Genomic DNA, 17,873 nt, shown 5'->3' on the forward strand with positions numbered 1-17,873 from the left:
CTTCTGTGCTAGTATGGGTTTAGCAGTTACGAATACATTCTTCAAGCATAAGGCTATTCACTGCTACACCTGGGAGGCTAGGGGTACCAGATCCATAATAGGCTATATGTTAACCGACTTTGAATTCAGGAAATCTGATGGAATGTACGAGTTTCCTGGGGATTTTTCAATGATACAGACCGCTATCTGATCTGTAGTGAACTAAGTATCTGTAGGCCGAGGGTAGAGAAAGTGAAATCTGTCTGCAAACAAATAAGGGTAGAAAATCTCCAGGACGAGGAAATTAGACAGAAGTACATGGATATGATTAGTGAGAAGTTTCGAACAGTAGACAGTAAGCAGGTTCAGGATATAGAAAGAGAATGGGTGGCATACAGGGATGCTGAAGTAGCAACAGCAAGGGAATGCCTAGGAACAGCTGTGTGTAAAGATGGGAAAAGGCGAACATCTTGTTGGAATGATGAAGTGAGAGCAGCTTGTAAATGTAAAAAGAAGGCTTATCAGAAATGGCTCCAAACAAGGGCCGAGGCAGACAGGGATTTGTATGTAGATGAAAGAAATAGAGCAAAACAAATAGTTGTTGAATCCAAGAAGAAGTCGTGGGAAGATTTTGGTAATAACCTGGAAAGGCTAGGTCAAGCAGCAGGAAAAACTTTCTGGACAGTAATAAAGAATCTTAGGAAGGGAGGGGTAAAAAGGAAATGAACAGTGTTTTGAGTAATTCAGGTGAACTCATAACAGATCCCAGGGAATATCTGGAGAGGTGGAGGGAATATTTTAAACATCTTCTCAATGTAAAAGGAAATCATCCTGGTGGTGTTGCAAACAGCCAAGCTCAAGGCGAGGAGGAAAATGATGATGATGAAATTACGCTTGAGGAAGTGGAAAGGATGGTAAATAAACTCCACTGTCATAAAGCAGCAGGAATAGATGAAATCAGACCTGAAATGGTGAAGTATAGTGGGAAGGCAGGGATGAAATGGCCTCATAGAGCAGTAAGAATAGCATGGAGTGTTGGTAAGGTACCTTCAGATTGGACAAAAGCAGTAATTGCACCTATCTATAAGCAAGGGAATAGGAAGGATTGCAACAACTATCGAGGTATCTCATTGATTAGTATACCAGGCAAAGTATTCACTGGCATCTTGGAAGGGAGGGTGCGATCAGTCGTTGAGAGGAAGTTGGATGAAAACCAGTGTGGTTTCATACCACAGAGAGGCTGTCAGGATCAGATTTTCAGTATGCGCCAGGTAACTGAAAAATGCTACGAGAGGAATAGGCAGTTGTGTTTATGTTTCGTAGATCTAGAGAAAGCATATGATAGGGTACCGAGGGAAAAGATGTTCGCTATACAGGGGGACTATGGAATTACAGGTAGATTATTAAAATTAATCAAAGGCATTTATGTTGACAATTGGGCTTCAGTGAGAATTGATAGTAGAATGAGTTCTTGGTTCAGGGTACTTACAGGGGTTAGACAAGGCTGTATTCTTTCACCTTTGCTGTTTGTAGTTTTCACGGATAACCTGCTGAAAGGTATAAAATGGCAGGGAGGGATTCAGTTAGGTGGAAATGTAGTAAGCAGTCTGGCCTATTCTAACGACTTGGTATTAATGGCAGATTATGCCGAAAGCCTGCAGTCTAATATCTTGGAGCTTGAAAATAGGTGCAATGAGTATGGTATGAAAATTAGCCTCTCGAAGACTAAATTGATGTCAGTAGGTAAGAAATTCAACAGAATTGAATGTCAGGTCGATAATTTCAAGTATTTAGGTTGAGTGTTCTCCCAGGATGGTAATATAGTAAGTGAGATTGAATCAAGGTTGTCGTAAAGCTACTGCAGTGAGCTCGCAGTTGCGATCAACAGTATTCTGTAAGAAGGAAGTGAGCTGCCAGACGAAACTATCTTTACATCGGTCTGTTTTCAGACCAACTTTGCTTTACGGGAGCGAAAGCTGGGTGGACTCAGGATATCTTATTCATAAGTTAGAAGTAACAGACATGAAAGTAGCAAAATGATTGCTGGTAAAAACAGGTAGGATCAATTGCTATTTTTTTTGTTAGTTGCTTTACGTTACACCGACACAGATATGTCTTATTGCGACGATGGGACAGGGAGGGACTAGGAGTGGGAAGGAAGCGGCCGTGGCCTTAATTAAGGTACAGCCTCAGCATTTGCCCGGTGTGAAAATGGGAAACCACGGAAAACCATTTTCAGGGCTGCCGACAGTGGGGTTCGAACCTACTATCTCCCCAATACTGGATACTGGCCGCACTTTAGCGACTGCAGCTATCGAACTCGGTGGGAACAATTGCAGGAGGGTACTCGGAGTGAGGAGATATAGGCTAATTTAGAAATGAACTCGATGGATGAAGCTGTACGCATAAACTGGCTTCGGTGGTGGGGTCATGTGAGGCGAATGGAGGAGGATAGGTTACCTAGGGGAATAATAGACTCTGTTATGGAGGGTAAGAGAAGTAGAGGCAGACCAAGACGACGATGGTTAGACTCAGTTTCTAACTATTTAAAGATAAGAGGTATAGAACTAAATGAGGCCACAATACTAGTTGCAAATCGAGGATTGTGGCGACGTTTAGTAAATTCACGGAGGCTTGCAGACTGAACGCTGAAAGGCATAACAGTCTATAATGATAATGTATGTAACTTCTTACTGTGAGTGTCTTTTTCTTTTAATCTTGCACCATCAATCTTTGTACATTCTATAATGCTTTGACTAACTCAGTAATGTATTTTCTAAAGCACAAAAATGCGTGCCACTGTTTCTCTTATGAATCTCTTCCATATTGTCAACCACTGCTATCCGGCCTGTTACGTAAGAGTAATTCAGGTTACCATGGAACTGTGACAGAAAACAAAATACCACGCAAATAAGAAATAAAGGAATCGTGCACAAAGTGTGTTCCTAACTTCTCATTTTCAGCCACAGCCTCCTTGATTGGTACGGTAGCTACTTCCAGCAAGGGTTAATACAGTGCTAGTTAACCCTCTCCTGAAATAGCTTGGTAAAAAGCGTGACTCACAAGAATATGTTAAAATATTAATCTGAAGTTAACAAACCCAGGGTTAGAGTACATTTAATCTTCCTTGATGAATCCGGGCCCTAATGGCCAAAACAATCAACCATTGACTCAGACTTGTATATTCTAATAGTACTGTATCATTGCCAAACTTGAAGATAACGATCAAGATCTGTCACAGGAGGATGGAGAGAAAAATAATGGATATCAATGTCAGAGATAGAGTACCAAATGAAATATTGCTCAAACTGCCTCCGACACAGCAGAATGAGCTACGGGATAGTTGATAATAATCAAGATGGGGGTACACAGATGCTCCTACGTCATATGACGAGCTGTGGTCGCGTGCAGTGTTTTGGCACATGAATCAAATGACAATCTCAACTTGCAATGATCGACTGCCTCGCTTATCTTCGTATTTTAGATTCCCATTGCAATATAATTTCTAACAATACACACTGTAGGGAACTAGAGGCATGTACTGTTGATAAATGATGCTGCCGGTATTTTCTGTGTGATAATGGAATTGTTAAATAACAGTTTTTCATCGGTATTCACTGTTCATTATTCAGTGGAACTAGTTTCAAGGTAATTACGAGAGACTGAAAGCACTTGTAGACATTGTTTTAGATGGCGATTATGGCAATAACAACATTTTGGAAAATGAATCCCAGTTCGAGGATAGTGATAGCAACAGTGAAATTTCCTGAAGCGAGCAGAATATTGAAAAAGTGAGTGCCGCGCCAGCTTCTTCCAAACGCACGCGGCCAGTGACACAAAGAACCGTAGTGACTGGAAATTGGAGAAAATTGCCAAAAATCCTAGCCTATATATGTAGGCAAGTCAATAAGTATATGCAATTTTGCTCTAATTGTCTTTAGGTTGGCTCTACGGCATGTGTGCTTATCAGCCTCTAGAAGGCACTATCGTCTATATCTGTGGTAGGTTTCAGCGTTATCAGATCAGTACAGCTTGCGCTGTTACAACGTAAAGATGGCAGCGCCGCTCTCTGTTTGCACCAAGGAACGACAGCGTTCCATAATCCATTCTTTGTGGTCTGAGGATGTACCAGAAGTGGAAATTCATAGAAGACTTTCAGCACAATACAGGGACAATGTTTTGCCACAGCGAAGTGTTTACCAGTGGATTGCACACTTCAAAAGGGGTCGCACGAGTGTGAAGGATGAGGAAACATCTGGGCAAGGTGCATGATTGATCCTGAATAACAGACGAGTGACTGTTCTATGAAATTCCGCTCCTGGTACACCCTCAGACCACAAAAAACGGATTACGGAACCCTGTTCTTCCTTGGTGAAAGAGAGAGTGGCGCAGCCATTTTTACGTTGCAACAGCGTAAGCTGCACTGATCTGATAACGCTGAAACCTACCACAAACATAGACAACGGTGCCACCTAGCGGCTGGTGAGCACAGAACGCTATAGAGCCAACCTAAAGGCAATCACAGCAAAATTGCAGATACTCATTGACTTGCCTACGTATATCCATTTCGTGGATACAGCAGTGTTTTAGAAAAACTTGCAAAAAATGTTCTCTAATGATCTTAACCTAAAGCTTAAAAAAAAAAAAAAAAAAAAAAAAAAAAAAAAAAAAAAAAAAAAAAAAAAAACAACCAGTATAGTCAAGTGTTATGTCCCCTCACTGGGCGAGTTGGCTGTGTGGTTAGGAACGCGCAGTTGTGAGCTTGCATCCGGGAGATAGTGGGTTCGAACTCCCACTGTTAGCAGCCATGAAGATGGTTTTCTGTGATTTCCCATTTTCACACCAGGCAAATGCTGGGGCTATACATTACTTAAGGCCATGGCCGCTTCCTTTCTACTCCCATCATCGCCATAAGACCTATCTGCGTTGGTGCGACGTAAAGAAAATTCTTCTGTTATGTCCTCTCCATGCTACTAAATTATATGGTATGGAAACCTGGATATTGACAAAAGCCACAGAAAATGAAATAATCCAAGCCTTTTTTTTTGCCCCTTCCTTTACGTCGCACAGACACAGATAGGTCTTATGGCGACAATGGGACAGGAAAGGCCTTTCTAATATACCAGCAAATGTTGAAAGTCTCCTGGATGGACCCTATGAAAAAAATGAAGATATACTCAAGAGAATGAGTTGATAAAAACAGAGAAACTAGAATATGTGGGCCATAGTATTTGGAACCAGGTAGGGTTCCTCCAAACCACACGACATGCTGGTAGCCCACATCTGCACTGGATAAAGTAGAACACAGAAAATGAATGAATAGCCAAAATATTTTTCTCAGGAGCTGTTTTGGCAGTATCAGTCAATCCTAATAAATGGCTCTAAATTTTATCAAAAACGTGTCCATAGAGTTAAAAGAGTAAATATTACGCATTTAAAATAATATTTACTTTTAGATGCTTTAAAGCGTCAAGCAATACTAATTATTTGTATAACAATGCACAACATGATGGATCAGAGAGCACATTATTGCAAATAAACATCCGTTTGTCCCAAATCGGGACTAAACTTTCACGAACACTGTCGTCTTCATTCAGCGCACTGTTGTCACTTTCACTATCAGAAATCACTCATCGTCCTCACTGCCTGACAATATATCAGATTCGTTGTCAGAAACCTCTAACATTTTAATTAAATCTTCACTAGTATAAAATCGTCTCTCATACTTCTTCTTCTTAGGATGAGACTGATTGGGTTCTGACCTGTTCTTCTCCACTTCGAAACAATACTTATTGTCACCTAATTGCTCAACAATGGAACAGTGTGGCAAATTGTTCTATAAAGATAACCTTCCTGCAGTGCCATCATGACCACAAGCATCAATCACCAAGCCGGCGCGTTTCTATGTAGCTTTAGAAATATAGGGCTCTGGACGCTTTAAAGCGTCAGTGGAAGTGAACGCGTCAAATTCTTCACAAATACAGAAGCAACCGGAAAGAAACAATTCCTGATCTAAGAATTCAGCTATATTCTTGGAATCAGCCACCAACCACCTTTCCTGTCAACAAGTGGAAACTAGTACAGTATTCCAGCTTGTGTGTGATTTTGCAGAAAGGGAAAGCATATTCTGTGATTGACTGTAGGAAGAATGAAGAGTCAAAGACAAGTTGTAGTAGTTTTTCTTGTTCTCTAACCCCCTCATTTGTCACCATATAGCCCACCTTCCAAAATACTGCAGGCTTCTACTATACTTGTACAATTAAAAAATCAAATCTGCATTTTATTTTTTGCAGCTAAACAGAGTTTATGACCAACTTTAAGGGACAGTTGCTGGGACGGGGATTAATCCCAGTCTACAACTAAAAGTGGATTTAAACCTGAACTTACAAATTTTGCTTACTGGCTGGAGGTTCATTTTAACTCGTGGCTAATTTTAGTTTGCAAGCCTTAATGGATCAGAAACTGAATTAAAATCTCCAAGTCCAGCATTATATTAAAGCTTCATTTTAGACCCTCGGAACGAGCAGAATTAATTTTAGTCCACAATTAATAATAATGCCGTGTGACCTACGGAGAGGCCTGCTGCAGATCTGATTTGACACCCGTAGGTGACCTGCGCGTTGTGATGAGGATGAAATTATCATGAAGAAATTAACCAGTTATGGTTAAAATTCCGACCCTGCCAGGAATCGAGCTCGGGACCCCTGTGACCAAAGGGCAGCACGCTAACTATTTAGCCACGAAGCCGGAAAGTCCGCAACTTACGTGTTTCAGCGAGGTAACCTGTGAAGTGAAAATGGATTACATGCTCAAAGACCTATAGCTCAACATCAACAAATTTCCTTAACCGCATGAATATGCAGTTGTTACAAAAGAAAACTTTTACAGAAGATATGATTTTCCAGGGATTTTTAGCTGCACAGATGGGACGCATATCCCAATCATTTGTCCTTTAACCAGTGACAAAGAGGATATTGAAGATGAAAAGGTTATTTTTCCAGAAACATGCTTTTTGCTACTGGTGCGGAAAATTAATTCACTTGTATCGTTGGCGACGGAAGGGAAACACACAGGGTTTTAAAATATTTCAAATCTCTTCGCTGTATGCAAGATTCTAACAAAATGAATTCAATAGCTTAATTAGATATAAACCTTACATCACCTCCTTAGATGCAGTACTAGACTGCTCTTAACGCTTAAGGTACAGGCGCCGTACTATTACGTTGCAAGGTAAATTTCTAAAACTGCAGCGGGCGTAATATTACGTTGTTCAATTTCTCGTGGTTTGTGTTGGAGACAAACGTAATATTACAGCTCTAGCATTCCTGTGTGTATGCACATTCTATTGCTAGAAAGCACCACGTTACTGTTTAGTGAAAGAATATTGATCTGTTCGAAGGCATGAGAACTCGTGAAAGGAGCTTTCGTCATAAAGTTGTTTGTTCTTCAATCAAAAGCATTTTCCGGACTGCGTTTCTCTTTCTGAAGGTAAAAAGAAGGCACAGAGAAGATGTATTGTTTGTAGTGACAAGGAAAAACATTGCACGGGCAAGACCGGGTGAAAAGACACTTGCTATCATTGTAGTGACTGTGACTTTGGACTTTGTGTCAGCCCTTGTTTCATAATTTACCCCATACCGTAGTGCATTGTGAGAAGTGACATTTTTTGTTTTTAGTTCAAAGTAATGATCTATATCAATTAAATTATTACTGAGATTTCATCAGTATAGTGCAAGCATACTTGATTTTACAATTTTTAACGTTTTTTTCTTTCTGAAACAAATTGTGTAATTTTGCAGCATTTGTTTAACTATATAGTTTTTTCCAATCATTCCTGAAATTTACGAAACCTGTAGTGTAAGGATTTGGAAATCAAACGGACTATTCAATTCATTTATAACTGGAGCCACATTCATTTTGTGTCATTCTGAACGTAGCTATAAATTCAGGAAATCAGTCAGCACATGGGTGAGGAGCAACATATAAGGCATCAGCCGGGTTAAGTGTGAAACGTGCGAGATTAAAAACAAAAGTTTAGATGTATCAATACACAAAATATCCACTGATTTTCTCCTACTCGTTGCTGTGGCATGTGCAGTTCATTATAATTACGGCTTAAGGAGAAGAGAGTGGAAATGTGCTGCCATCGGTGAGCAGTTGGAGCATCAGGAAGAAGAGGAACAGGATGAGGGGGTGATCTGGAGGAAATGAATACAAGTATGATGTGGAGGAAGATGTTACGACAGGGGATTACTTAGTGCGAAGGCACTGACGTGAAAGTGAGTAATTATGGTTTTCATGACGATTTTCTTACTTCAATCCAGAAGAGTTTATCTCCAACTATGAAATAATAATATAATGTTATTTGCTTTACGTCCCAGTAACTACTCTTTTATGGTTTTCGGAGACGCCGAGGTGCCAGAATTTCGTCCCACAGGAGTTTTTTTACGTGGCAGTAAATCTACCGACACGAGGCCGACATATTTGAGCACCTTCAAATACCACCGGACTGAGCCAGGATCGAACCTGCCCAACTGGGGTCAGAAGGCCAGCGCCTCAACCATCTGAACCACTCAGCCCGGCCCAACTACGAAAAGATGAAACAGTTTGTCCTCTGTGTTACCTGAATTGTGAAAAAAAAAAAAAAAAAAAAAGAAGAACATGTGTTGTTCATTTATGCTCTAACAATTCTTGACCAAGACTGAAAGAGAAATGCTAGCATGAAAGAAACCAATGCTTTGTAAGTGTACCTGTCGACATAGCACCGGGCATACACAAGCATGGGCCAGTGCTATGTAATACTGTACAGCACACACACACCTGGCAAGGCTGCATCAATGTTACAACTTCTGCTTAGATAGGGAATAGAAAATCCTCACAATTGTTGAAATTACCCTGATATTTTGAGTTTATTAACTTAACCATTATGGGTTGATTTTTTAACATGACTACAATCTCTACTCCAACAAATACTCCTTTGATATTTAAAATCAGCCTCGTCAATACCTAAGAGTTGTTTAATTAATTATTTTTTATCACCGTACATGTTTCAAGGACCTTAGTGCCCTCTTCCTCAGCAGTTTTTTCACATTACCAAATACCCCTTTACTTATTATTAAACATCAAACACCACAGTTCTAAACATCTCTTAATAGAAATCTAATATGTGTCACAATTAAAATAAAATATAACATAAATGTCATAAAAGAACACTAAAACTACACTATTCTATTCACAATCTTCTTAAAATGTCATCCTTGTCTATTACCTAAAAATATGTCCGACTCATTGGCTGAATGGTCAGCGTACTTGCCTTCGGTTCAGAGGGTCCCGGGTTCGATTCCCGGCCGGGTCGGGGATTTTAACCTTCATTGGTTAATTCCAATGGCCTGGGGACTGGCTGTTTGTGCTGTCCCCAACATCCCTGCAACTCACACACCACACATAACACTATCCTCCACCACAATAACACGCAGTTTCCTACACATGGCAGATGCCGCCCACCCTCATCGGAGGATCTGCCTTAGAAGGGCTGCACTCGGCTAGAAATACCCACACGAAATTATACCTAAAAATATAATCAATTTATTACAATTAACGCCGGTTAAAATTTTTATTGAATTCTTCCAAGTCAGAGATCACACCAGTTAATGTTGCTGGTATTTCCATATGTCCTCAAAAATCCCTAGAGTTGTAGCTCTTCACACCAACCTAAATGAATATGCTGTTATCCATACATAAACATAACTGGCCTTGACCTTAGCATCGGGCAACATGCTTGTCAGCAGAACACCGATATCAGGATCACTATCCCTATCTCCTCTATTTGCAAAATGGACATTGATTATTTTTGGCACCTGAATGTGAAACTCTAGCAGTTGTTCTATTTAAAATTTAGTGCATTCACTTTGCCCTTGATCTCCATTGAGTGTCATCCAAATAAAAAATAAATAAAAACCCCACATACAGTAAAATACCCGAGGCAAGGTAGACACTACAAGAGAAATAAAAATAACAGGGGATCAGGACAGGATAGGATAGGAAGAAACAGAAATTAAGATAAAGAGCACAGAAACCTATCAGGCAAACTCAGGAGACACCTTGTTAGTCTCCAAAGCCTATCCAGGATCAACGAGCTCACAACTGCCAAACCGACATCCAGGTCATGGTGTGTCTAGACGGGCTGCAGGTTGGGTCCCTTTTAGTTGCCTCCTATGACAGATATATTCTAATTACTGTAGCTTGAGATATCTTTAACGCTGCTGCTGTTCTTTCTACAACTTTGTTAACGTCTATCAGTGGGTCTCTGTTTTCCCTTTCAGACTCAAAATATTCTCGTAAGGCACACACCACATTGCGAGCTTGACCATGAATAACTAAGTCGTGCCTCCCCATTACGCTTGCCTTTTTTTGAGGTGAATGAATTCTTGGTCGGCTTCGTTGTCATTTAGCGGCGCTCTGAACGGGTTGCAACATATTGCAGTTCGGTAAATGACAGGGTGTTAAAAATGACACTGTACTACACAATACTAAAATGCCAGTCTTGATAACGATACACTTATTAACACGACACAACATAATAGCACTATAAATACATAGCTTATTTCAAAAACACACTATACAGATAATGATATCACTGAAAGTAGACATTGTTATATAGCCCAGCCACATGTGCTACGGTATACTATTTGGCAACATGTAACTCGGACCGACCGTCTCTTGGGACTTTAAGACTGAGGGGGGTAGAAAAAGGGAGAGCGTGTGTCAAGCTGGGATTGGCTTAAACAGGAGGCATGTACTGGTTGCTATAGTAACTGCCACCCTTTACTAACACGCTGGGAGCTGTCAGAACACGCATGTTGTTTTAAGAGCATTACAGTATGGTGACATTACTTGGCGAGTTGGCTGAGCGGTCAGGAGCTCGCAGCTGTGAGCTTGCAGTCAGGAGATAGTGGGTTCGAAGCCACTCCTTTCTACTCCTAGCCCTTTCCTATCCCATCGTCGCCATAAGACCTATCTGTGTCAGTGCGACGTAAAAAAACTAGCAAAAAAAAAAAAAGAATTCATGCTAGGAACAAGATTTGCATCAAGAAATGTTATATAATGTGCGTGTGTGACACAATTGTTGGCTTAAGATAATATGTATGTTGGGTATTCAGCCCAAAGGCTGGTTTGATTCTCCACAGCTCCACCAACAGCTGTCATAAATAGCCTAGGTGTCACTGAAGAGGCATACTAGGGAAATGAGCAGTGAGGTAGTTTTCCCGTTGCTTTCCTCACTGAGCCAGAAGTTGCTATTACATATCAGTCTGCCAAGCCCATTGAAATGCATGCACCAACCGACCCTGTGAGCAACATTTTCACACCATTCGTAGCGGGGACTGGCTGCATAAGAAATGGTATTACTAGTATCGCTCATACCTCGGTCACTTTCACATTGTCAAAGCCAAGGATGAGACTGAGACAGGTCAAAGAAAGGAACAAATTTATTCTAGCCCATACCAGAAGACATAGTGCACTGTAAACACTACATCCCGCCAGCAAAGGTATTTAAGATAATAAAGGTTTAGAAAATTCATTTCCATCGATCATATTATCGATTCAATTCAGATTTCATTTCCATTCAGTTGGCAGTATTACCAGAACCGGAAGAGCTCCCTCCATACTCCTCACCCCTGTACAGAACACAATCACTAAAAAGTGTACGAACAATATTTGTTTTGTGTTACCATACATAATTTTATCACTGTGTGCATGTATAGTAGCCTATTTGTATTGTCACAGCTTTTGTTTCATTCCACATGTGCAGTTATGCTTTTTACTATTCATAACTAGCTTATTAGTTTGTTCATAGTAATTAGTTTAGCTGCAGTTAGTAATGACTGTCAATGAGTTATGAACCAGTTATTTTGGTTTTTAATTATGCTTTGTGGTCCCCAACATTTTGTTCCACACCAAATATTCCCAGTTTCTATAGAAAAGGACTTTTATTAAGAATCCACCTGATCAACACTACATAACACTGTACACAAAATCTAAACTTTCAAGACTCCAACTCAGGAAGAAAAAAAAAAAAAAAAAAGAGTATGATTTAGACTGTCTTGGTGTTATGTAGTGTTGATTAGGTGGATTCTTAATGAAAGTCCTTTTCTACAGAAATTGGGAAATCAACATGGGTCATGAAAATTATAAACTATGACCAAATATTCCCATTGTGATTTTGTGATTTACATCTATGTAACCTCTTTACCATAGGTAGCTTTTAAGGGAAGGCAATATGAAAGGTTGTGAACTTATAACAGAGTTTTTATTCTCGCTTTAAGCTTAAATTTATTTTTTTCTTCATGTTTGGTCTAGTATTAAGAAAATATAACATGGCTTTAGAGAATGAATCATGACTTCCTTGATGCGACTATGAGAGGGGCGTGGCACTGCCTATTCTTGGCAACATTTTTTGGTGATATTTATTTTCTGTAGTTCACCACTTTTCTACTAAATTGTTAACACTCCAACTCCAGAAAAAAAAAGTATTGTTTGGATAGTTTAGATTGTCTGACATGGAAGGTTAGGTTGTCATTCATCATAAAATAATTGCATTGCATTCTGGTTTGTTATGATGTCTTAGTACAAAATGTCAAACATAAATCTCTTCAACAGAGGCTATTCATGTAGACCACAGGTGCTATTTCAATGTACACACACATCTGAATGAAGTGTAACCTCTTTTGTCAAGTGAAACTGATACACACACCTAAACAAATGGTCTAACTTCGCTTAGCATATAAAATGAAATAGGCCAATAAGTTAACTGGTCGTGGATCTGAGAGGTGCTACAACATAATGAAATAATTCTTTGTAATTTTTACCTTCTGCTCATTTCTCATACTATATTGGCAATGACTGGAAATGGATTTGAAGGCCAGGTAACAATTTTACTGGAGAAATAAGTAGATAACCTTTTTTGCTTCAAGAAGTATATCTCACCATCATTATCAGCCACACTAGAACTGGTGAAATCGAGGATTATGGGTGTAAGGAGATCAAACGTCACATTAAGATCATGTTGGTGCGAGGAGGTTGCATTAGTTGGATAACATGAGTTTATGACAAATCTTAACCCTGGCTAGTATTTTGAATATTAGGAGCTCAGGAGATCAGTAATTCCACACAACCTTCACCGTCTTCACCACCAATAAGAAGATTAACGCTGGTAAGCTGTCAACACTTTCCAACTTCATTGTGAATTCACCGTAATTAATTTTGATTCTCAACTGCTTATAATACATAACCTATAACAGCCCATGTTTATTCCAACATGTAACTTCCTTGTTCCCATGATTCTTAGTAATGGCTGATAGGCTAATGACAATATGAGCTTGCCAAAGCTTCAGTCTTATTATCTCAGGTAATTGTCAACTAACCATCAAATCCCTTCCATCACTGCGAGTATAGTACGAGAAGTAAATAAGTTAGAAGGTAAAATTTATAAAGAATTAATTAATTATATTGCAACAGGTTTTGACAGCGTAACCCAATAAATTTATATTTCATATATGATTTCACCATCATTACTTTGATAACTGCGATACTCAACATTCATCACAACAATGAACTGGCACCCACTCTCCAAGAGTTTTACCACGTCAAGAGACTGAAGCTTATTGGAGGTGGTGATTTTTGTTTTAAAAGGCAAGCTGTGTGACTGATCATGTGGAAGGAACAAAATGAAGGGCTATACGGCACAGCCTATATGAGACAATTCAAAACATATGGAAACAATCTCACCTGTAAACTGTGTACAAGACAGGGAACAAGAGTAAAGCCTTTCTCCGTTAGAGCTACCAACACTTCCTGCCTAGTCGAAGCTGTAACAACAGCGGTAACGTTCTCAGCCTTGATCTCCCATTCCGAAAATAAGTTGTCGAATATAACACCCCACTGAAGTGAGTCCATGTCGGGTGCACAGTGAATAGTACTTAGAACTTTGGTTTCGAGCAAAGGATCCATGGACTGTTGAAAATGTGCAGACACAGTAATATAAGGCTCCCCACTAGCCAGACACCATTCCTCCAAACTCAAACCAACTTCACCTGTCAAACTGCCCATTGTCGAAACTACCACATCTTTAAAAGTGTCATAGATTTTAGGTATCAGTTCTTCCTCGAGCTTGTTCCTGCTTGGAATTTCACACGGTGAACGCAATGTAGCTATGAGTCTTTGAAATCCTCTCCCCTCCACCACATCTGGTAACTGTAAATCCAAGATGACAAATTCAGCAATAGCATCGGACACAGTCTTGCCATCTACCATGCTATGCACCTGGTTACTAGAATGTTCTTCAGGCAAAATAATAGCCACATTTTGATTACCCATACCAGGCGAGCTACCCTTTAGAACTACACGTACATTCTGGTTACTGCTTGATCCATCATCGTCAATGCTTTGAAGTGTAATATTTGGATCAGTAATAAACTGAATATCTCCCTCTATTTGAACTGTTCCATCAGCAACTGTAGAAAATATATGTGGTGGTGTACTCTTAGACTTCCTCTGAGCGCGCTTTTCTTTAGGATCCACACTTGGTCGACGTGGTGGGGCTGAAGCCTCCAAATCCAGCAATTCGTGAGGATGTTTATTTTGTAGGTGCATGCGTAGATTGCTTGTGTTTCGATTATACGCAATCTGTGTCTTGCATAGAATGCATACAATTTTGACTTTCGTCAGGATGTCACCTTCATCAGTAGCTGGAAACCCGAAGTATTTCCAATAAATACTTCTCATAGACATAGGCACCACCAGCTTTTTGTACGTGAATATATGTTTTTCCTCCATGAGTTTAGCTAGCATATGCATTTGCATCTTCTGTTCCATGTTCTGCTATCTACACGCGCACATTTTGGCCCTTTTTTAATAACACTTTGGAAACACGTCACAAGATTTTCACAACATGAACCTCACTAAATTTTGATTTCTTCTTGTCGCCAAAATGGATGCCACACGCTTGGTATCTCTGGTAGTAAATTCTTGGATGGTACCGCGAAAATGTCATAATTACGAATTTTATTCACTACTTTACATCATTTCTTAATCACTCCAAATTTACCGCGATATTTCCGATAATCAACTTTTGACAAACGGATAGGTATCGAAGTTCAATCCCTCGTTTTTGGTCGCAAATACTCGCACTCAACGGACGCCATTAAGTATCGACTACGCATTTATAAACAACAACTACGGTGGCCTCCGACTGTGGCTATCGCTGCCGTGAGGACGTGACGTCACTAAGGCCGAACACGCGAAAAGCGCAAGAGAAATTTTGTTAATCCGCTGGATAACGAATATTCTAAAAATTAATATACAACTCCAATGGCTAAGTTAATATTAAATAATAAGTGTGCGATGTATTAATGCTGATGGAGTAATAGAAATGCAAGTTTCAATTGATAACTAGCGCTAGAGGCGGAGTAGAGTTATACTACTCAGGCTATTTCCTTCTCTTTCTGAAACAAGGAGTTGGAGTTGTGTGAACTTCAAAGAAAATCACAAATATGGAAGAATATACCTTGGCAATATGCGAAATATTGTACCTCTGTGGAAGTAACTTACATACTGCTTTTTAGAATGAACATATTACAGTACAACAGCCTTTAACAACGGAGTACTCTATTAAATGAGAACCAGTTGGAGAAAATCTGAAAGTTATTATATACCGTATTCATTTTGTTGTACCGTTCCACAGCATTTGCGGATGCAAGGGCCGATTGAATATTGCTTTTAGTACAGACAATATACCGATATTTATTTGATGATCATAAAAGCAGGAGAAAAATACTGAAGCCTTAGATATCCCCCTGTGGTGGGGTCGGTAGAGTAAACCCACGGTATCCCCTGCCTGTCGTAAGAGACGAGTAAAAAGGGGCCCCAGGGGCTCTTAACTTGGAAGCATGGGTTAGCAACCACTAAGTACTGAGTCGAGTCCTGGCATTGTTCCCACTTAACTTGTGCCAAGTTCCTCACTTTCATCTATCCCATACCACCTCCCTTGGTCAAAACTTGTACTTGTCCGACCCCGACGATATTACGTATGGAGGCCTAAGGTGTCTTTCATTTTCACGCCCTCCATGTCCCTTGCCTTTCTTTGTCCAATACCTTCATTTTTCGAAATATGGGAACACTTCCACCTTTCCCCCTCTGATTAGTGTTAATAGAGGATAGTTGTCAAGTTGTACTTCCTCTCAAATCATTAATCACTACCACCATCCGCTAATAGTTCTCTGTTGGCGTAACGTTACAAACAAGACCATAATTGTAAAATGATTAGTTAAAATATATCGATACTCTCACAGTAGTCATATTTGGTGTCATGTACCAAAAAGTTATCAATTACCATCTTTGTCTTTCTCTCACCCCAATCATATCTAGTTTTCTTTTTAAATCATGTACCGGTGCTACCCACAATCAAACAATTTGTTTCAAGAATATCTACCAGTCTGTATATTTTGGTTGTGTTTTCATGTAGATGGGATAACATTAAATGATTTTTCCTATCGATGACGTGCCCTCAAAGCTAGAAACAGTTCAAGAGAAGGCATGGATTACATATACATACCGGTACCAGGAAAGTGCATAAATCCTCATCCCAGGTAGATAGTTGTGGTCATACGTTAACAATTGTTCACATAATCAGCCATGAAACATTCAGCAGGAGTGTCCTAATACATCGACAGGATAATCACATCACACACCAGCTGAGTGTAGAATAAATGATACAGCAAATTACTCTATATTTGTTCCCGCTAGAACTCGCATGCGAGAGAGCTTGTCAATTTAGCTGTGTAGAAATTAACAAAACCAAGTTGTTTCATCAATCCACTCATTTATATGAAAATGAATTTGATACGTACTCCGTCACAAATGAATACACATCTTTTCTCTTCTTTCAAAGAGCAAATATGGAAAACAAAGAATAAACATCTTTCTACAGTAGCATAACTACTGTATTGTGAATTAAAATTGTAAATATGTACATTGAGGTTTTGTTAAGAGTAAACGAAGCGTAATAATTATTTTAATTATAATATTCTAAGATCGGTCAAGAAAACTTGAAGAAACTTGGAATCCAGCACACAACTTTGGAAAAAGAATATAGTGGATATTTTAAAAGATTCGGTGACACTTTTAACTCATCACTTATACAACTCTTAAATGATAAATCATTTAGTGTTTCCTTTTTGCACAGTAATGTTAATACTTTCGATTATCATCGCCTAAATTTTAAAAATTCAGGATCATCCTTGTGGTCATTCACGGTTTAGGAACTGATGCCTTTTGAAAATAGTATAACAACTTAATCTATATAATTATTTTTCCGTTCTATGGCAGAGAAGATTTAAATCAGTTTTAAGTTGAATAATCTTAGATAGCCAGGTCTACGGCGAGGTCGTTCACCACGGCGAGGGGCAGATGATAGAGGGGATGGGGATTCTTCGATAGGTAGTGGCAAGACAGGAGTTTCTTCAGAAGCAGGTGATGGATTCACACCTTCCCCTGTCTCAACCGGGTCTTCGAATAGCTGACCAGCTGGGGATCCAGATGTCTGGTGGAAACAGTCGTTTCTCTTCCATCCGCCAACCTGCCGTGAGCATACTCAGAATTTCCCTCCAGTAGGTTTACTTCATCCAAGAGAGGTTCATATTTAGATTGGCGAACGTTTCTCTTTAATAGAACTGATCCGGATTTCATCAGCCAAGTAGGTGTAGAGGAATCATTGCTTGGTCTTTGCACATACCTGGACGTTCGTTCATGGGGGGTTGCGTTTGTTGAAGTACCTAAGAGTGATCGTATTGAGCTTAGAGACACTGGGAGCACTGTTTACCATTGCTTAGGATTAATCC

General features: G+C 39.6%; 1 protein-coding gene across 1 annotated transcript in view; it reads right to left on the minus strand.

The window, feature by feature from the left end:
- Positions 1–15,178, minus strand: part of Dref (DNA replication-related element factor) — a 36,518-nt gene extending 21,340 nt beyond the window's left edge. The window contains exon 1 of the mRNA XM_067155013.2: positions 13,765–15,178. Coding sequence (XP_067011114.1) covers positions 13,765–14,850 — 1,086 coding nt within the window. The 5' untranslated portion in view covers positions 14,851–15,178. The remainder of the gene's footprint in view (positions 1–13,764) is intronic.
- Positions 15,179–17,873: the final 2,695 nt, after the last annotated feature.

The sequence above is a fragment of the Anabrus simplex genome, chromosome 10, assembly GCF_040414725.1.
Source record: "Anabrus simplex isolate iqAnaSimp1 chromosome 10, ASM4041472v1, whole genome shotgun sequence".
NCBI lineage: Eukaryota > Metazoa > Arthropoda > Insecta > Orthoptera > Tettigoniidae > Anabrus > Anabrus simplex.